The sequence below is a fragment of the Mixophyes fleayi genome, chromosome 4, assembly GCF_038048845.1.
Source record: "Mixophyes fleayi isolate aMixFle1 chromosome 4, aMixFle1.hap1, whole genome shotgun sequence".
Classification (NCBI taxonomy): Eukaryota; Metazoa; Chordata; class Amphibia; order Anura; family Limnodynastidae; genus Mixophyes; species Mixophyes fleayi.
The window spans coordinates 47,533,268-47,551,885 of NC_134405.1; the positions used below are offsets into that span (position 1 = coordinate 47,533,268).

An 18,618-nucleotide genomic window follows, 5' to 3' on the forward strand; every position below is an offset into this window, starting at 1 on the left:
TTAGCAATTGACAAAAATCTTTAAATGTCACTGAGATTCATGAGTATTATGTGCACATTTCAATAAAATATGTATAAAAATATTATAAATGACACTATAATGTAATCTGTCTCAGTCATTTTGGCACACTGTGTCACTGTAGCTAAGATTTATAATACTGACTTGAAAATAATTTCAATGTATTGCTGAGAAAAAAAGACAAGTACAACTTACCCCACCTAGTGTTGTTTTATAATATAGCAATTTATTATAATTGACATATTTATAATTGATCATAACTTTGCAAGTTCTGTGAAAGATTCCAAATGTTCAAAGATAGAAATCTTAAAATTTAAATCTAATGATGACCTGGTTCAGAAGAAGCCTGTCCCGCCTCCTCCACCACCACCACCATCCTCTTCATCATCCCCTCCTGCCCTCTCCTTTTTCTTTTTGGTGCTCTCCACTTTGTATTTTATTCTGCGGATGGGGTCGCTGACGCTCCTTGAGGCTGTTGTGTCACAGAACTCTGGGAGCATGAAGCTTCTGTCAATGATCTCTGAGACTTCCTGCCAGTTCTTGAAGCATGTGGGTCCCAGGCGCTCCACTTCATCCACTGCATTGGGAGAGATCACCTGTCCAGAAGGTTTGAGGACTACAAGGACTGGTACATCTGAGACTGAGAACTGAGCTTCAAGGTCCCTACAAGAGAAGACGGTAGTGTGTAACTATGAAATAATTACCTCATTTCCTAAATCCTACAATCTTTCAAATCTTAACCTTAATGTTACATTTTCTTACTATAAACCATGGATTATAATTTAGAAGTCATTCCTAGCTCTTCATTAGGGCAAATTCTACATTATGCACAATCTACAGGACTACAGATGTGATCAACAAGCACTCTGGAGTAAAGAATCAATGGGGCGCATTTATTAAAATAAAGCAGGGGGAAATTGAGGGGCAGAAATGTCCTACATTTATAAGATGTGACTGTTTTCATAACATATCAGCAACTTGTGCTTGTTTCATGCCAGGTCATACCTGGCATAGACAAGCACCATTATTTGTCACGATTGGCAGTTAATGTCTTGCGCAGCTATCCTGCAACTAAGCTTGATCCACCCCCCCCCCCCCCCCCACTAATATGTGGATTAGGCGCAAGAAGAATTGAGAGTTTCCTGCAGTATAGGTATGTTGTCCTGCTGGCCGGCAAATTTGGGAAATAATTCTATTGCACTTAAGTCCTAAATGTCCTAGGATGGATGTGTATTACCTATTTTGGAAGTGTCTTTTCCTGTCTCACCCCAAGTTTGGTGACCTGGGCCTGGCTTAGGTGGACCTGTCAGCTGTACATTGTGGATGAAGTCATTTTTTGGACTAAACACATTTTCAGGTTCTCATGCTTCAGTGACGTTGCTAGTTCATTGTGACTTAATAGGATGAACTCTCATGAATATTATTTAAATCCATAAAATGGCTGCCCCCAGTGTGTGCATTAGACAAGGTAGGTGTCTTCTAAATATTGGCCCCCTTTTTAAGACTGAGTAAGTTCTTGTTCTTCATGTTGTGTGAAGCTTAAGTTCTCATGAACATGCTTGCTGGGAAATGACAGTAATCACTAATTATGTTGGCCACACACAGATGGCAATATTGGCATATTGGTCTGATTTGGTGTGTTTCCCGAAATCTAGCACAATGACCAGACCTCAAAATTTTAATTTTTAGACTGCATCACAAGATCTGTGTATAGTGTATAGTCATCCATAATAATTATTAATGTTTATTTATATTGCACCAATCATATTACACAACACTGCACATAAAATATGTAATCATTCATAGCAATCTCTGTGCCATTTGTGCTTACAACCTAAATTCACTAACATACACGCACACACACACACACACACACACACACACACACACATATACATATTAGGGTCCATTTGTATTAGAAGCCAATTACCAGCATGTTTTTTAGAGTGTGGTAGAAATCCAGAGCACCCTGAGGAAACCCATGCAAAGACAAGGAGAACATACGAATGCAACACAAATAGGGCCCTGGTCAGACTCGATCCAATGACCCCAACACTGTGAGACCGCAATGCTAACCACTGTGCCACCATGCAGGCCCATTGATCCATACACTGATTCTTAGCAAAAAAAATAACAAAATACCACTGAATCTCAGGTTTTATTAGTAAATATTTGTGAAGAGACTCAGTACTTTAATATGTATAATAATTAACAACCCTTCCCATTCATTTAACTGTGTTGCTGGTATTATTATGTTACAAGGAATTACCCACACAATAAAATTAATGATAATTATCCAGTAATTCTAAGATTATTGCATTTCGAAGCTACAGCATTAATCATATTCTATAATCACTAATCCTGAGACTGAATCTAGATTACAGTTAATTAGGGTGGCTAATGATGCACAATAGGAGGATTATGGTGGATGATATATATAATCTTATATGTCAGACTGTATACTAGTAACATGGTAAAACCTTTGTCCTGTAGCTGTGGCATAACATCAGTTTATTACAATTTAAATAGGAAGTGTGCTATATTGATAAGGATATATAGGATATAAGGATGTTTTAATTAATAATGTCCTTCAATGAACAGTGAATCACATAATAGTTATCACCTGACCTGCTAAAAAAAATCACACAAAACAAATACACACAGAAGGGGCAGACTGAGTGGACCTGTAGGTTAAGTCCTGTCTTCACATTCTATGTTTCTGTGTATAGATGGTTAGCACTTCTGCCTCACAGCACTGGGGTCATGAGTTCAATTCCCGACCATGGCCTTATCTGTGTGGAGTTTGTTTCTCTTCCTGTGTTTGTGTGGGTTTCCTCCGGGTGCTCCGATTTCCTCCCACACTCCAAAACCATACTAGTAGGTTAATTGGCTGCTATAAAAAATTGACCCTAGTCTCTATCTCTCTGTCTGTCTCTGTGTGTATATGTTAGGGAATTTAGACTGTAAGCTCCAATGGGGCAGGAACTGATGTGAATGAATTCTCTGTACAGCGCTGCGGAATTAGTAGTGCTATATAAATACCCGATGATGATAGATGGTTCAAGATATGGCAGAGAGCCATAATAATCAGACAGCAGTCACACGCCTGCCCAGACAGTTGTCTGGATCAGATGAATAAGAAGATGGAGATGCCAACAGTGGTGAGATAATAGGGTATTACTTCTCTTGGGGGTAAAGGTATGAGGCTCTGATTTCAAGCCATCTCCGCTTTAAATTTCCCCTGCAAAGTCGATTTCCGGCGACTTGCAGAAATCGGAGCTTTCTACATTTACCCCTTGGTGTGTTTTTTTCTAGGCATTTTTGTTACTATTGGTGTTTTATTGGACCTGACATAACATTTAGGAGGGGCCCCCATTCTTTCTTCAGGGGCAAGTATAATCAACATCCTGTCTTTCAACCATATTAATTACCAATGACATTATAATACTTTCAGCCACAATACATTGTTATAAACATTTAAAATGGAATTCCCTTCATAAACTATTGCCAGTCTAATGGAAATCATTATATAGTGGATACATAAAGTCTACACACCCTTATTGAAATTGCAGATATTTGTGTAGCCTGAAATCAAGATAAATCATATAAGACCTTTCTCCACCTTTAATGTGACATTGCCATCAAAAAATTCAAGTGAAAGACAAATAGACAACTTCTAGGAAAAAGAAGTGAAAAAAAAATCCTTACAATACCCTGGTTGCATAAATGTGCACGCCCTTTCATAATGATGTTGTACCTGTGTTCCTGTAGGATTTCCCTGTAGTTTTCTTGGTTTTATCCTACTGGTCACGGTCCTTAAAGAGCTTTCAACACATTCACAGACCCCAAGAGGCCTGTGACGGCATTAAAGTAGCAGCAGAAATTTTCGCCTGCAACTGGTCAGTCCCTACAGGTGACAACAACCTACCGTATTCTGTACATGTTGGACTATGGGTAGGATGGTAAAATGGAAGCCATTTCTCACAAACAAATAATGCAAGCACGTCTAAATTTTGCAAAAAAAAAAATGCATTCAATTATCTCAAACCATGTGAGAAAATGTTTTACAGTCTGATGAGACCAGAGTTGACCTTTTTGGCCTTAATTCTAAACTAAGTGTGAGGCCAGCGTCTGCAGGCAGAGAACTACATCTCCCAGCATGCAGTGGGGAGGAGCAGCTTGTGAGGGAGCAGTTGGGATTATGAGAAGCATCCAGAGGGACAGACATCCTGGGAGAGTCCCCTGCAGTCTGTCAGAGAGAGGAATATATATATATATATATGATATATGATAACAAGGGTGAAGTGTACGGAAAGTTAGTTAGGGGACAGAGGCTGAGTTTAATTTGTGAGACACTGCACCAATTGCCTTAATATTTTTTTACAACATGTAAGAGAAGGTCATTTACCTGCTGGGGGCTATGTTATTGAAGAAACTATATGGTTATGTCAAGGGGAGAGAGGATGTAACAAAGTGAATGCTTATTGTGGAGCAAGGAAAGCCTACTGAATCCCATGTTATTTGAGGAGAATAATACAGCAAAGTGCTGTTGATTATGACATCGGGCTTAAACCCATATTGATTAAACCCACTTATGTTGGTTTGACTTGAAATGTTTTCTATGCCTTGTGTTTGCTAACAATAAAGTGACTGTTATAGAACTGAATACATAGCTTTGTGGTTAGTTATCTTTGCTAGATAGATATTGTAAAACTGTTATAGTGTAAAGAGGTATCTCTTATGTACTGTTTACCAAAGTTACTTTAGATATAATAGAATAGATTTTTATGCAACTGTTTTGTTTGAACTGCAAAAGTCTATGTTTGATAGAAATTTCAGAAGAATTCCTTTAGAAGCTCATGCCTCATGAATAAATGTGCCGGTGTGGCTTCTAACACCAATCTGGTGTGGTAATATATTATTTGTGTATGCCTGTGGTCCAGAGTAGGGGGGGGGGAGGGTTCCTTAGTCCCCCTCTGGTGCTGTTACAGCCGAGATAGTACCCAGTGAAGACTCTACGGCACATCGACAACACAGCTCATCACCCAAGACCTACAGTGAAATATGGTGGTGGCAGCATCTTGCTTTGGGGCTGAATCTCCTCATTTGGGAAAGGGGTTCTAGTCAGGATAGAGGGCATAATAAATAGCTCCAAAGCGCAATATATTTTGGCATGAAACCTGCTGGCCTGTGTCAGAAAGCTGAAAACATGGTAAAAATCCAAAGCATTCATCCAAATCAACCAAGGAATGGCTTCAGAAAATAAAAATAAAAGTCTTGGAATGGACCAGTCAGAGCGCAGACCTCAATCCCATTGAAAACCCCTGGAATGATCTAAAGAGGGCTCGGCACAGGAGATCCCCTCGAAATTTGATGAACCTTGAATTTTTTTTCAGGCATATGTCAGCCACATGGGTTTTAATATTATTCTTTTGTACCTATTCCCGTCAGGAATACATTGGGAAATGTATTGAAATTGATTTTAAAAATACTCCCACTGATGTCATGCAGTTTTTCTTAAGAAATTGTCATCCCCATCCATGATCTAAATTGATGACCTCACGATGGGGATGTTAATTTGGGGAAGTGGTGGTCAAATCATTGAAAGTGGAAAGTTTTTGTCAAACCAACAGGCCCTTCTTACTTTTAGTTTCTTACATCAAAGGAGAGTGCACTATAATAAGAAATTTCAGTTCCTCCTTAATTTTAATATTTGAAATAAGCTCTTCATTGTTTGAGATGGACTGGATTCGACAGAGCAACTTTTTGGGGGAGCAAGAAGGGCTTATAGTAACTGCCCCCTGACATTGTTCTGCAGCAACACTAAGATCATGCACTCCTTTCTCGTCCTAGACCCCAACTACACCAATCAATCTCTGGGTAATTAGAATCCTTTACAATTACCATATTTACCAGTTGTGCAGCCGCTTCTGTCTGCGATCAGAGCTGAGTCTTGTCCTCATCTAATATATAAATGGCTAGTGGCGTGTGTTAGTCTGTCTGTGTGTGGAAAAAATAAAACCGAGCTGCAGCGCCACCTGCTGGGCAGAGTTATACACTGACCTACTAAATTCTTAGTGTGTGTGTGTGTGTGGAAAAAAAAATTCAGAAAGGGCTGAAATTTGGTATACTAAGATGTTTTTAATTTGTTAATTTAATTTGTTAATTGTTAAAAGTGTTTATAAAGATTTTAAAAATATATATATATATTTCTTGAAGGAGAAGTGACAGTTGGGAGTGGTTGGTGGTTGCCGGGGGTGACAGTGGGGAGTTTTTAACACCTTAAGTAGCTTGATTTGACTACAATGCATGAGTATCATGCACGGGTTAACTGACCTACTAAATTCTTAGTGTGTGTGGGAAAAAAACCCTCAAAAAGGGCTGAAATTTGGTATACTGACATTATTGACGAGTTGAGGGGTCAAACTCATTTTCGTGAGGTAATTTTACCTCATGAACACACATGTGTACAGTGGCGGATCCAGGGGGGTGCGATCGGGGCAATCGCCCCCCCCCCCCCCAGCAGGGGTTTGCTGCCGACGGCTGCACAGTATGTGCAGGTCCGTTTGGCAGTGACAGTGTGCTGCCCGGCTGCTCTGATTGTGTTTTAAACACACTGTCCCTGCCTGTCACTGCCGAGCGGACCTGCACATACTTTGCATCCCCCGGCAGCCTCAGAAGTCGGAAAGGGGGCGGGGCCTAAATCGCCCCACCCTGACATCCCCCTGGGGAACAAACATTTTCTAGAATGCATGAGTATCATGCACGGGTTAACTTGTCAATATATATGAGGCATTTTATAACATACTCCAACAGCTAATGTTTAGTTTGTACTCCCATTTAAAGATCTCCCATAATGTCTCAGTTCTGTCATGTTCCATCAGAAACAACTTCCTTAATGATCACGTTCAGATCACTTCTAATATAAAGACATACTCCACCGCCTTTTTTAATGGTTGGCAAATTGACAGATGTGCCATATTCTCTCCATCTCCTTAGGATGGTGTTGATAGGGCTTTGGGTGATATTTAGTCTTGGAAATCCCCTTGTATCCTTTGTAATACTCATCAGTGACACTTGTCTGGTACTATAGCCTTGCTAGTCATAGTCTTAGCAGCCCCCTTCCTTATTGAACTCAATATATTCTTGTACCTGTAGCTATTGTCACAGGAGATGTAATATTGAGATCAAGGTAAACACAGACAGCACAGAACGATGGTCATGAACCAAGCGAAGATCAGCAAAAGGAATCTAATGAGAAAAGTAGGTGCTCAAACATCAGTGTGCAGACACAAGACTCGGCAAGGACCATAAAAAGCCTGAAATTACCCACAGGTGCTGATAAAAGACATTGGACAGGTGTTTTCTACATTTCCCTGATTGGAATTTTTTTCTAAAGTTCTTTGATCTTTATGATGAAGCTTTTGTTTGGAAATGCAATTATCAATTGTGGAATTGCTTGAACAGAGGTGTATTTTTAAATCAATTGAAACACTTTAATTGTACACAGGTACAAATCAATCAACTACGTGACATTAGAATACGAGTGATTACTCCAGGGTCTACTTAGATGTATCTTAGCAAACTGTATTCAATATGAAAATTATTGTTGTTTTTCTTATTTGTGATTAAACAAAAAAATGTTTTAGATTTTTTTTTTAACATGGCATTCCAAAGTATTTTCCACTGACCAGTAGCAAAAGTTTCTAAATAAGTACATTCTGATTCGATTATGTAAGAAACTAAAAGGTGAAAATGCCAAAAGGAGTTAAATACTTTCTATAGCCACTGGACATCAGTTTATTACATCATTTCCACAATACATGCCTGTTAAACAGAGTTTTGAAATAATGATTTACATTTTTAATTTAGTTCCCTTTTTGTTGCTTGCTCAAGACTGCCAAGGAAGCTCTGTATTTGTGGATTCAAAAATATGATGGTAGTGGAACTTTTAACTACATGATTATATAATATTTTTCTTGCAGCTTCAATTTTAAACAGAGCAGCATCGGAAAGGCAATACAAATATTTATTAAAACTGGTGCACAGGAAATTGCGGAGTTGCCAGCAACCAATCAGACGTTAGCTTTTAACTTTCTTAACTGCACTAGAAAAATGAAAGAATGATTGGTTGCTATAGGCAACACCACCTTTTTCCTCTGGACTAGTTTTCGAAAATGTCCTCTGTCTTTGTTTCATGTTTGTAGGCCTCATTTCAGGTTTTTCCTTAAATTTACAATATAACTGTCAGATCACAGCAGTAGCCTCTAGTTACCTTCTGAACTCTTCATCTTCAAAGGGAACCAGTAACCACCGTTTCGGCATGTCCTTTATAAAGCTGTCGTGTTCTTCCTCACAGTGGTCTCGGGACACATAGATCAGGGCAAGCTGGGAGGCTCGGTTGACATAGAACTCGTCGGTCAGTTTGGTAAAAAAGTCTTTTAAGAGCGGTGCAAACTCCTGGCATCTTGAACTCCCCGAGTCGGCAAAGTACAAAAGGACAACGCGGTTTTCCAGTCGCTCCCACACCTCCCGCTCTGTGTCCAGCTCGTCCTGATCTCGATTGTTTTTTACCAAGACTTTGCCAAGAAACAGTTCGGCCATTTTATCCTGACCAGGGATAATGTCTTGATAGAAATGTAAACGTGCCAGGAAATGATTTTCTCGTTTAAGGAAGGCCTGTAATGAGAAAACACCTTTCTAACCAGGTGATTCCAACAAAATATGAAACCTTCTGTCGACTGATGAATTTCATACCATCCAATGTAACCCTGAACAAGCTAGAAAAATTAAATAATGGACTTTGCTACATATATACATTTACCCCTAGGGGCTCTCTACACTCTTTAATCTTGCATTACTGATTGTAATCCCAGCACCATATAAGGCTGCATACACCATATTTTAACATATCCGCTGTCAACATCACAACCCATGAACTATCATTTACCCCCTTATTTCTATACCTGCCCCTCGTCTCTGATTCCTCTCCCTCACTCTGCCCATGTATCCTTAATGGTAAAAATCACTTCTAATTAAAGGGTTTAGACATACCTTTTAGGAAATTTGGGAAGTATACCATCAACCCTTCCACTCTACCCCTTAGGAGTGCAAGACAGAAGAACAATATTTTGTCAATAGTGGAGGGTTGATATAGGAACAGTAAAGGGGAGTTCTTATGAGACTGAAACTAAGGCTAGGTACACACTGGCCCGAAGATTGCACGAAAGACATCCAATCAGCCGTCATCCGACCGTTTGGTCAGATACTGTGTGAGTGTATATAGTGACACGATGATCTAAAGTTGTCCCAATGTGCCGATCATCGTTCATTCGGTTGGTCGTACTGTTTAATGTATTCCGACCAATCACCGACCGATCATGAAGTGTGTATGCGCTCATGCTCACGATCTCCATAAAGAGTCGGGCTCTTTTCAACCGATGCTAGCAATAAATGTAGAGAGTGCTGTAAAAGGAATAATTCATTTGTTCGTTCTGAGACAGAATGTTTAGTTTCAGAGTCACAAAAGCAGAGCTTTGTTTTAGCTATCCACATATCCTAACGAATTTCATATTCGTTAGGATATGTGGATAGCTATAACAAAGCGGTTTTAATCAGTGTGACAATATGACAATAATGAATGAATGTTGTGCTGTCATTCTCTGAAGACTAGAGGACCAGATGAAGGACCAGATGAAGAGCACAGATCTGATGGTAAATCGTGTCAGTGTGTCCGCATGAATCGCCAGACTGATCGGACCTTCAGTCGTAGGTACAATCGTTTGAGATAACACGTCTGTCGGAAAAATCTCCTGTGTGTATCTAGCCTAAGACTGAACTTGTAACTAAACAGAGAGTGAATAATGATTCATTATCCAAGTTTGTTTGAATTACAGATTTGTATAGGGAACTTTGTAGGGAGTCATAAATAATGTTCAAAGGGTACAGTTGGTTTTTAAAACAGCATTATCAGCAGGAAATTCATTAGCCTCATTTTGTAAGAGTCTCCATGTCTCCTGCAAGGCAGAACAATAATAAAATACACACATAGGGCTTTGACAGGGTAGACGGAGCCCACCCAGCTGCAGGCCCCATAACAACCACACTCCCTGCTATTGCGGGAGCTACACCTTTGCTACCTGTTAATGACTACTGTGCAGGGATTTTACTTTGGACTTCACTTTCTTGTATACACACACATATATAACCTGCACATACAGCCAGGTCACAGGTACAGTGATGTAAGAGATAGGACATTGCTGAAGGTGCAATACACAACTAAGGATGACAGAATCTGTACATCCAAAGCAAGATTCAACCAAATTTGATCAACCCCCCCTTAATATAACATGCTCCTGTAAAGCAACCCCCCCACCACAATGGGACAACCCACCCATGACCTCAATAAAATCCGATAGCGCTGCACACGGCTCATTTACCCAGTAAGTGCTAATACTACACACAGCCCAATAGCTCTTCGATGTTACTGTATGGAGCTCTATTAAAGAAGTACATACTTGCCAACTTTTTCTCGTTGGCTTCAGGGAGATCCTGGGAGAGGTAAGCGTGTGAGGTTGGGGATTGACAAATCTCATCATTTTGACCATGCCCCCCAAAACAGATATCACAATTTTGGCCAATTACAGCAGGGGGCGGGGCTAACACAGCACAATATTTGAATCATTAAGCCCCACCCCTGCCACTTATCTATTGCAGGGGCGAGAACCGGGAGGTTGCCCTGCTCTCCCGGGAGCCTGGGAGGTCTCCCAGAAATGCGAGAGTCTCCCGGACATTCCGGGAGAGTAGGCAACTATGCGTTAAAGAAAAGCAGCTAATGAATCTCTATAGACTGAAGTGTCTTTTACATTTCTATCACCATTACTGAAGTCATGTTGTCTTACCTGTCAGTCTTTGATTAAATCTTGGTCTCCATGAAAATGGCCACCTCCATAGGCATCAATACATGGACATAGGACACAATTTCTGAAATGTGTCATCATGCCACAGATGGCGAAGCCAACTACGTCTTGTACTAGCTCAGCATCAGGGAGAATGCCAGACTCTTCAGGGAGTGAGGGAGATCACCCCTAGTTCAGGGAGTCTCCCTGACATTCAGGGAGAGTTGGCAAGTATGAAGTATGGATGGACTGAGGTGGTGCTTACATAGTGAGGTGGTACTCAGCTTTAGGTAACAGTAGAATTTATGATGGACTCCAATGGGTAATTTTACTAAAGCTTCTAAAAAAGAAATGTGAAGGTGGTGCCGACAGCAGCAAATCACATTCTGGATATCATTTTCTAGATTGTACAATAGCTGTAAGCTGATTGGTTGCTATGGGCAACACCTCCACTTTTCCTTTTTAAAAGCTTTAGTAAATTTAAACTACACGCAATTACTATATGGAGGGTAATGTTATATGCATAGTAGTTTCCAAAAGAGGACAACTCCTTTCAAGTGAACACTTCACCTACACACGGTGTAGGTGGTCTCTATCAATACACAGACCATCATTTCACAAACTGTGATGTCACTAATTCTTAATCAACTGACAGGGCTGCATTCTCGTGAATGTTGGCTCAGCACACAAAATGGCTGCCTCCACTTTGTAGAGGTAACAGACGCCACTTTAACCATGACAGAGTAGTTTTTAATACCAGTGTTACGAGCCGCGGCCCCACAGACGCGTCCCAGCCGTCGTCATGACGACCGGGGTGTCACTTCCGGTTTTCGCCTCGACTGTCACCATGACGATGGTCGGGACGCTCCATTACCGCCCCGACCAGGCTAACTGGCCAGTCGGGCGCATGCGCACCTCTCTCCCAGCATTCCCAGCTGAGGAATATTATTATTTACTTATCCTGCTGTGATTGGTCCTCCTGAGTACATTAGGTTTAACCTCCCTGCCGGGTATAGTTCCTGCTTCTAGTGTACTACCTGCTGCTTTTCCTTCTCCTCTGCTCTGTATATTTGGATTGATTCTGCTGTGTATGACCCTTTACCTCTGCCTATTACCCTTATACGCTGTTTGCTGCCAGACCTGACCTCTGCCTGGATCTCACTACCGCTGCCTGCTGTACCCCTTGACCTCGGCCCGTTTGGACTTTGTTGTTTCTATCACCTGGCCCTCGTCTGTGCTACAATAAGGTTATAAACTTGTACTACTCTGAGCTAAAGACCTGGAGGCATCCGAGTACCTGTGAGCACGTTCAGCTCTACGCGAAAGGCGGCTGCTATAGGTGAAGACCTCTGTGACCTGTTCTATAAGTTTATGACACTTGCCGTCAGCCGTAACAACCAGTCAGCTGACTAGATGTCCAATCAATGGCAAGTTCAGAGCAAATTGAATTGTTACAAATTCACTTACTCCATTTGTAAAAAAGGCAGAGCACATAAAATAAAGCATTGTCCATGTTGAGAAAGGGTAGAAACGTAAAATGAATTCAAAAGTGAAACAAATATTGCCTATGCATGCAGTATGCAGGATAATTAAACAGATTTGCTACTAATTACTTTAATACCCCAGTACATGTTTGGGCTATTATTGTAAACAAGTTAAGCTCTCATTCCTGTAATGACTTCATTAGTTTGTTAATCTCTAAAAATATCCAATCTACTTTAAGTACTTGGCAATTATCTAAATACCTTTTTAATTACGTACACTATGGGGCAAAGGAAACAAAACGGTATATAGCAATTACCCTTCCAGATTTGTATTACCAGATTGAGATGCTTAATTTACTGCTAAAATATTAATAAAAATATAATTTTCACAAAATGAAATAATTCTGATTATTCAAAGTAGGAATTGGTTTCAATCATGTGTACATTATTTAGATTTAAAATTATGTACACAGATTGTCAGACTACATGATCAATCTGCTCACTGATAATTCGTTAACTGTTATAACTTTCAGATTTCTTTTATATTGCATGTGAATCACAAATAAAATGTGAAGGTTTCAAAAAAGAAAAAGTATTAAAAATAACGATCAAAATAATGAACATACAAGGCAACAAATATTACTTTAAATATTGTCATATTTTAGCATGTTATGTTGAACAAAACATGTTCTGTGCACAGTTAAACATTAACATAGGGAATGCAATAATACCTATTTGAATACAAAATTACAGTCCAATATTCCACATCTTGCTAATATACATATCATACAATATATTAATCTAAAATAAGACCTAACCTTTCTTCTTCTGGTACCTTTTTTAAAACAAAACCATTTATATCCTTGATTCTGTTTTAGCCTACTAATGGATGCAATATACTCCTATCTACCCTTTGCATTATGTTTCCATGCTATATGCATATGTAGCCAAACTGTTGAATTTGTTAAAATACATATTTTGCCTTATTCATCATTGGAAATGTTGTGAAGGCTGTTACAGCTATATTATAGGTTACCTACCTTCTAAGGAATTGTAGAAGACAACACTGGTTTATTAGAACATGTAGCCAGAAGATCCTACTAAGCTTTTGCTTGTGAGATCTGTGAACATTGGGAAGGATTTAGGTTGCGGCCCTATAAATAGAGCAGATCTGGTGCAAAGGATTCTGGGAAACATAATCAGCTTATTTTAATACCTATAGCCATCATGTGTTAGTCCAAGTTTGTGTATTCACTTTTTGCCTGTTTTTTTCTTTTGGTCAAATTATGCAAGAATCAGGACAAAGGCATGATGAGGCATGAATTATCATTGGTCATTTCAACATAACCATTGCTAATCCACGTTCCACTGCTCCCAAACTACTATCTCTAACCTGCTCCCTCAGCCTCTCCCAGTGGGTTGAATCCTCTACTCATCGGGATGACCCCTGCCTTGATCTTGTTTTCTCTAGACTATGCTCAATTTCTGATTTACTTAACAATCCCTTCCCTCTCTCAGATCACCTTATCAGCTACACAGCTAGATTGATTTTCCTTGCAAATCATTTTTCCTCTACTGAGTCAGTCTTTACATTGGTTGACTGTTTTTCAAAGAATCCAATATAAAATTCTTCTACTAACATACAAGGCCATCAACAAAATTGTACCAACATACATCACCTCACTTGTCTCAAAATATCTCCCAACTTGACACCTCCGTTCTGCACAAGATCTGTGTCTCTCTTCCACTCTCATCACTTCCTCCCATTCTCGGTTACATGACTTTTTTCGGGCTGCACCCACTTTATAGAATTCCCTCCCTCGCACCACAAGACTTTCCTCTAGTCTTCAAACGTTTAAGCGTTCTCTGAAAACCCATCTCTTCAGACAAGCTTATAATATTCCTCTACCACCTCTTAATTTCCTTTGGTTACCCTATTACCACCTTCTACACAGCTAACACAAGACAACAACCCTCTGACCAACATAGTTGTGTAACTGAGCATACAGCCCATTCAATACTTTATATCTTTGCATTCTAACTGGACAAATAATCAATATGATGTAGCACTTGTGTATCAAATTCCCACTGTCCAATAGATTGTAAGCTTGGGAGCTGGACCCTCTTACCTCTCTGTATTTATTACCCAGTATTGTTTTATTAATGTTTGTTCCCAATTGTAAAGCGCTACAGAATCTGCTAGCGCTATATAAATAAATGTTGATGATGATGATATGCCTTGTATAACTAGAGGTCATGTATGCACCTCACCCCTTTTAACCAACATTAACCCCATGAAGACCACAACCCCTTTACAATAACTATATAACACAGTGCTGAAGGAAGAAAATGGCAACCACCTTTAATGTATAACATTTCTAAAAGGATCAGTGTACTAGGCAAATTATTGCCACAGTGTCATGGAGGCCTGCACAAACCACATTCCACCAAGTCCTGGTGATCAACAAAGAGGCTAACAGTCAACCAGAAGGACATCCACTTAATAGCACCATGAAGCCAGGTCCCAATGATCTCACCCAATACTCATTTGATACAATCTCACGTGACCAATCAGCCACAACATTAAAATCACCAGTCTAACATTGTGTAAGTCCCCCTCATGCCACTAAAACAGCTCTGACTCGTGGAGTCATGGACTCGACAAGACCTCTGAAGGTGTCCTGTGGTAGCTGGCACGTTAGCAGCAGATCCTTAAAGTTGAAGGTGGGGCCTCCATAGTTCAGACTTGTTTTCCCAGCACATACTACACATGCTCGATCAGATTGAGATAAGGGAAATTTGGAGACCATCTCAAGACTGTTAACTCTTTGTCTTGTTCCTCAAACTATTCCTGAACAATTTTTCCAGTGTGGCAGGCCGCATTACCCTGCTGAAAATGGTAACTGCCATCAGGGAATACCATTGCCATGAAAGGGTGTACTTGGTCTGCAACGATGTTCAGGTTGGTGGTACATGTCAAAGTAACATCCACATGAATGCCAGAACCCAAGGTTTCCGAGTAGAACATTACCCAGAGCATCACAGTGCCTCCGCCTGCCTTCCTTCAACCCATAGTACATCCTGGTGCCATCTCTTCCCCAGGTAAACGACGCACACACACACACCCGGCCTCCCACATGATGTAAAAGAAACCGTGATTCATGAGACCAGGCCACCTTCTTCCATTGGTCCATGTCCAGTTCTGGCGCTCACGTGCACATTGTAGGTGCTTTCAGTGGTGGCCAGGGACTCTCTGACTGGACTGCAGCAACGCAGCCAGCTGTGATGCACTGTGTGACTTGATCTGACATCTTTCTATTATAGCCAGCATTAACTTTTTCAGCAATATGTGCTACAGTAGCTCTTCTGTGCGATTGGACCAGATGGGCTAGCCTTTGCTTCCCATGTGTATCAATGAGCCTTGGGCGCCCATGACCCTGTTGCTCGTTCACCGGTTCTCTTTCCTTGTACCACTTTTGATAGGTACTAACCACTGCATATCAGGAACACCCCAGAATAACTTCCATTTTGGAAATGCTCTGGCCCAGTTGTCTAGCCATCACAATTTGGCCCTTGTCAAAGTCGACCAGATCCTTACACTTGCCCATTTTTCCTGCTTACAACAATAGGACCCAGGCAGCCTCGGACTGGCCTGCCGGACAGCCGGACTATTCACCGGCAGGCCCGGCTGCGTTGAAGCTCCGCCCCCTCCGCTGTTAGGGCGGAGCTTATGGAGAAGATGTCACTTGTGATGGCGGCGGCGACACTTCGATAACAAACCCTACCGCGCAGGTGCAGAGAAAGTGTTATTTTTCACTTTCAGCAGGGGAGTTCATCTTGCCGCGGCCGCCCAGAGGAGCAGGAGTCCGGTGTTTCTGCTTGAAGGTGGTGAAGGTATAGAAACATATTACAGCCCTACCTATCAATATCTCTCTGTTATCAGCAAGTATTAGTCTAATTCCTAGCTGCTGCCATAAAAATGATTTTCAGGGTCTCTTTGCTGATGGGCTAATGTGTGTGTTGGTGTTATGGTAATGTGTGTGTGTGTGTGTGTGTGTGAGCAATGGGGCTTGTGGCAATGTAAAGGGGGTGAGGACAGGGGGGTTTGTTAAAGTGAAATAGGAGTGAGCAGGGGGCGCTTATAAACAAAATGGGGTGAGAGCAGTGGGGCTTATTATGTGAAATGGGGGTGAGAGCAAGGGTCCTTATTATAAGTGAAATGGGGTGAGAACAGGGGGGCTTATTATAAGTGAAAAGGGGGGTGGGTGCAGGGGACTTGTAGTAATGTAATGTGGGTGTGAGGTAGGTGGTGGCTAACGTGTGCTATTTTATTTGTGGGGTGACGGTGGGAAATTTAATTTAATAACGGGGCCTATTAATTTAACATAAGGTGGCGGCACCGTTAATTTAATGTTGGGGTGGTTTGGGGCTATTAATTGAATATGGGGCTAAGTTTGGGCATCAGGGCTATTTATTAAATGTGAATGTGAATTATTTAATGCCGGGATGGTTGTGGGAAATGGTTATATTTATTAAACTTAAATGCTATTTATTGCTAGGCCTGTTTGGAGGTAGGTTTATTTATTAAATGAAGATACTATTAATTTAATGTTGGGCCTGGTTGGAGGGAAATAGATCTATTTATCACAGTGAATACTATTATTTTAATGTTGGGGCTGTTGTTATTAAACGTGTGTACTATTTATTTAAGGCCAAGGGCTGGTTGGAGTTTTCTAACTTTCTTGCACCCATTTTTTTTCCAGATAAGATTCTCAACATTCCTGGATCCAGACAAGCAGCAACTGAGCTAAAGACACCAGCAGCCACAGGTCAGGAAAGCGACAAGAACAGGACACACATACTCGGGTACATACAGCAGGCGCACACACTAACATTGAGTGCACACACATACTGGGCTCCGACTACCATTTATTTGGCCCCGCCTACATGAGGCCACTTTTTCCAGGGCCACTTTAAGTTCACAATCTGCCCCTGCCCTTTTCTATGTAGGTGGGGCACACCCGAGTCACAAATTTGCAAAGCGCAAGTCAACTGCACCGTTAAGAGTCGCACACGTCATGATGTTGGAACCTGCCCAGGTGACCACAGAGAAGAGATGAACCAGCGGTAAGTAACGTTTACTTTATTGTAATTTTTTTATTTGCTTTTTTTTTTTTAACTTGAAAATGTTCCCTTTTTACATGGTTAGTAGCATGTTCTTTGCACAATATGGTTTGGGGGCAGTACTCTGTGGGATAATATTGTTTGGGGGCAGTACTTTGTGGAATACTATGAATTGTGGCATAAATTGAACAATGTGGCATAAGCTGAACTGGGGCACTACTGTGTGGCATAATATGAACATTTATTTGTTCCATTATTACTATATATATATATATTCTCTCATCTATCTAAATGGAACACCTTGGCTTGACTATATTTTAGCCAACCCCTAAACGTAGTGAACACTGCAAGAACAGGTAGGAGAGAGCAGGACAGGCTGCCAACTGTTCTGATTCTAGTGGGGCAAGACTTTGTCCTGATCTAAGGAGCGGGGCCTAGACTATGCACTCTTTATATACACTACATTTCTTGATATACTACACTATGTTAGCTATGTCCTTCATGGGCTGACCACTCCCCCCTCTAGTGTCTGGTCTCGCCTCTACGGTGATTGACCACACCCCCTCTGGTGGGCCCCTACCATTGCAGTCCCCCGGTGGGCCCCTCATGCCCCAGTCCGACACTGGACCCAGGCTAAGTCAAAATTGGGGGCCTGATTCATTAAGGAACTTAAATTAAGAAGTTTCTTATTTCAGTCTCCTGGACAAAACCATGTTACAATGCAATGGGTGAAAATTAGTTTTCTGCTTTGCACATACGTTAAATACTGACTGTTTTTTCATGTAGCACACAAATATCAACTTTCAATTTCAGTGTACAAATAAGCTATCATTTGTGTGCTACATGAAAAAACAGTCAGTATTTTATTTATATGCAAAACAGAAAACTAATTTTCACCCCTTGTATTGTAACATGGTTTTGTCCAGGAAACTGAAATAAGAAACTTTTTAATTTAAGTTCCTTAATGAATCAGGCCCTGACTGTTCACTTGCTGCCTAATATATCCCATTCCTTGACAGGTGCCATTGTAATGAGATAATCAATGTTGTTCACTATACGTGTCAGTGGTTTTAATGTTGTGGCTGATCAGTTTA

General features: G+C 40.8%; 1 protein-coding gene across 1 annotated transcript; it reads right to left on the reverse strand.

Annotated features, from left to right (window-relative positions):
• Positions 1-351: 351 nt before the first annotated feature.
• On the reverse strand, positions 352-13,538 carry NXNL1 (nucleoredoxin like 1). Its single transcript, XM_075205103.1, has 3 exons — positions 13,441-13,538; positions 8,294-8,697; positions 352-681 (listed from the first exon to the last, which is right to left on the reverse strand). Exons 2-3 carry the CDS (start codon positions 8,620-8,622, stop codon positions 354-356), a joined length of 657 nt encoding a protein of 218 aa, XP_075061204.1. The 5' UTR covers positions 8,623-8,697; positions 13,441-13,538; the 3' UTR covers positions 352-353.
• Positions 13,539-18,618: the final 5,080 nt, after the last annotated feature.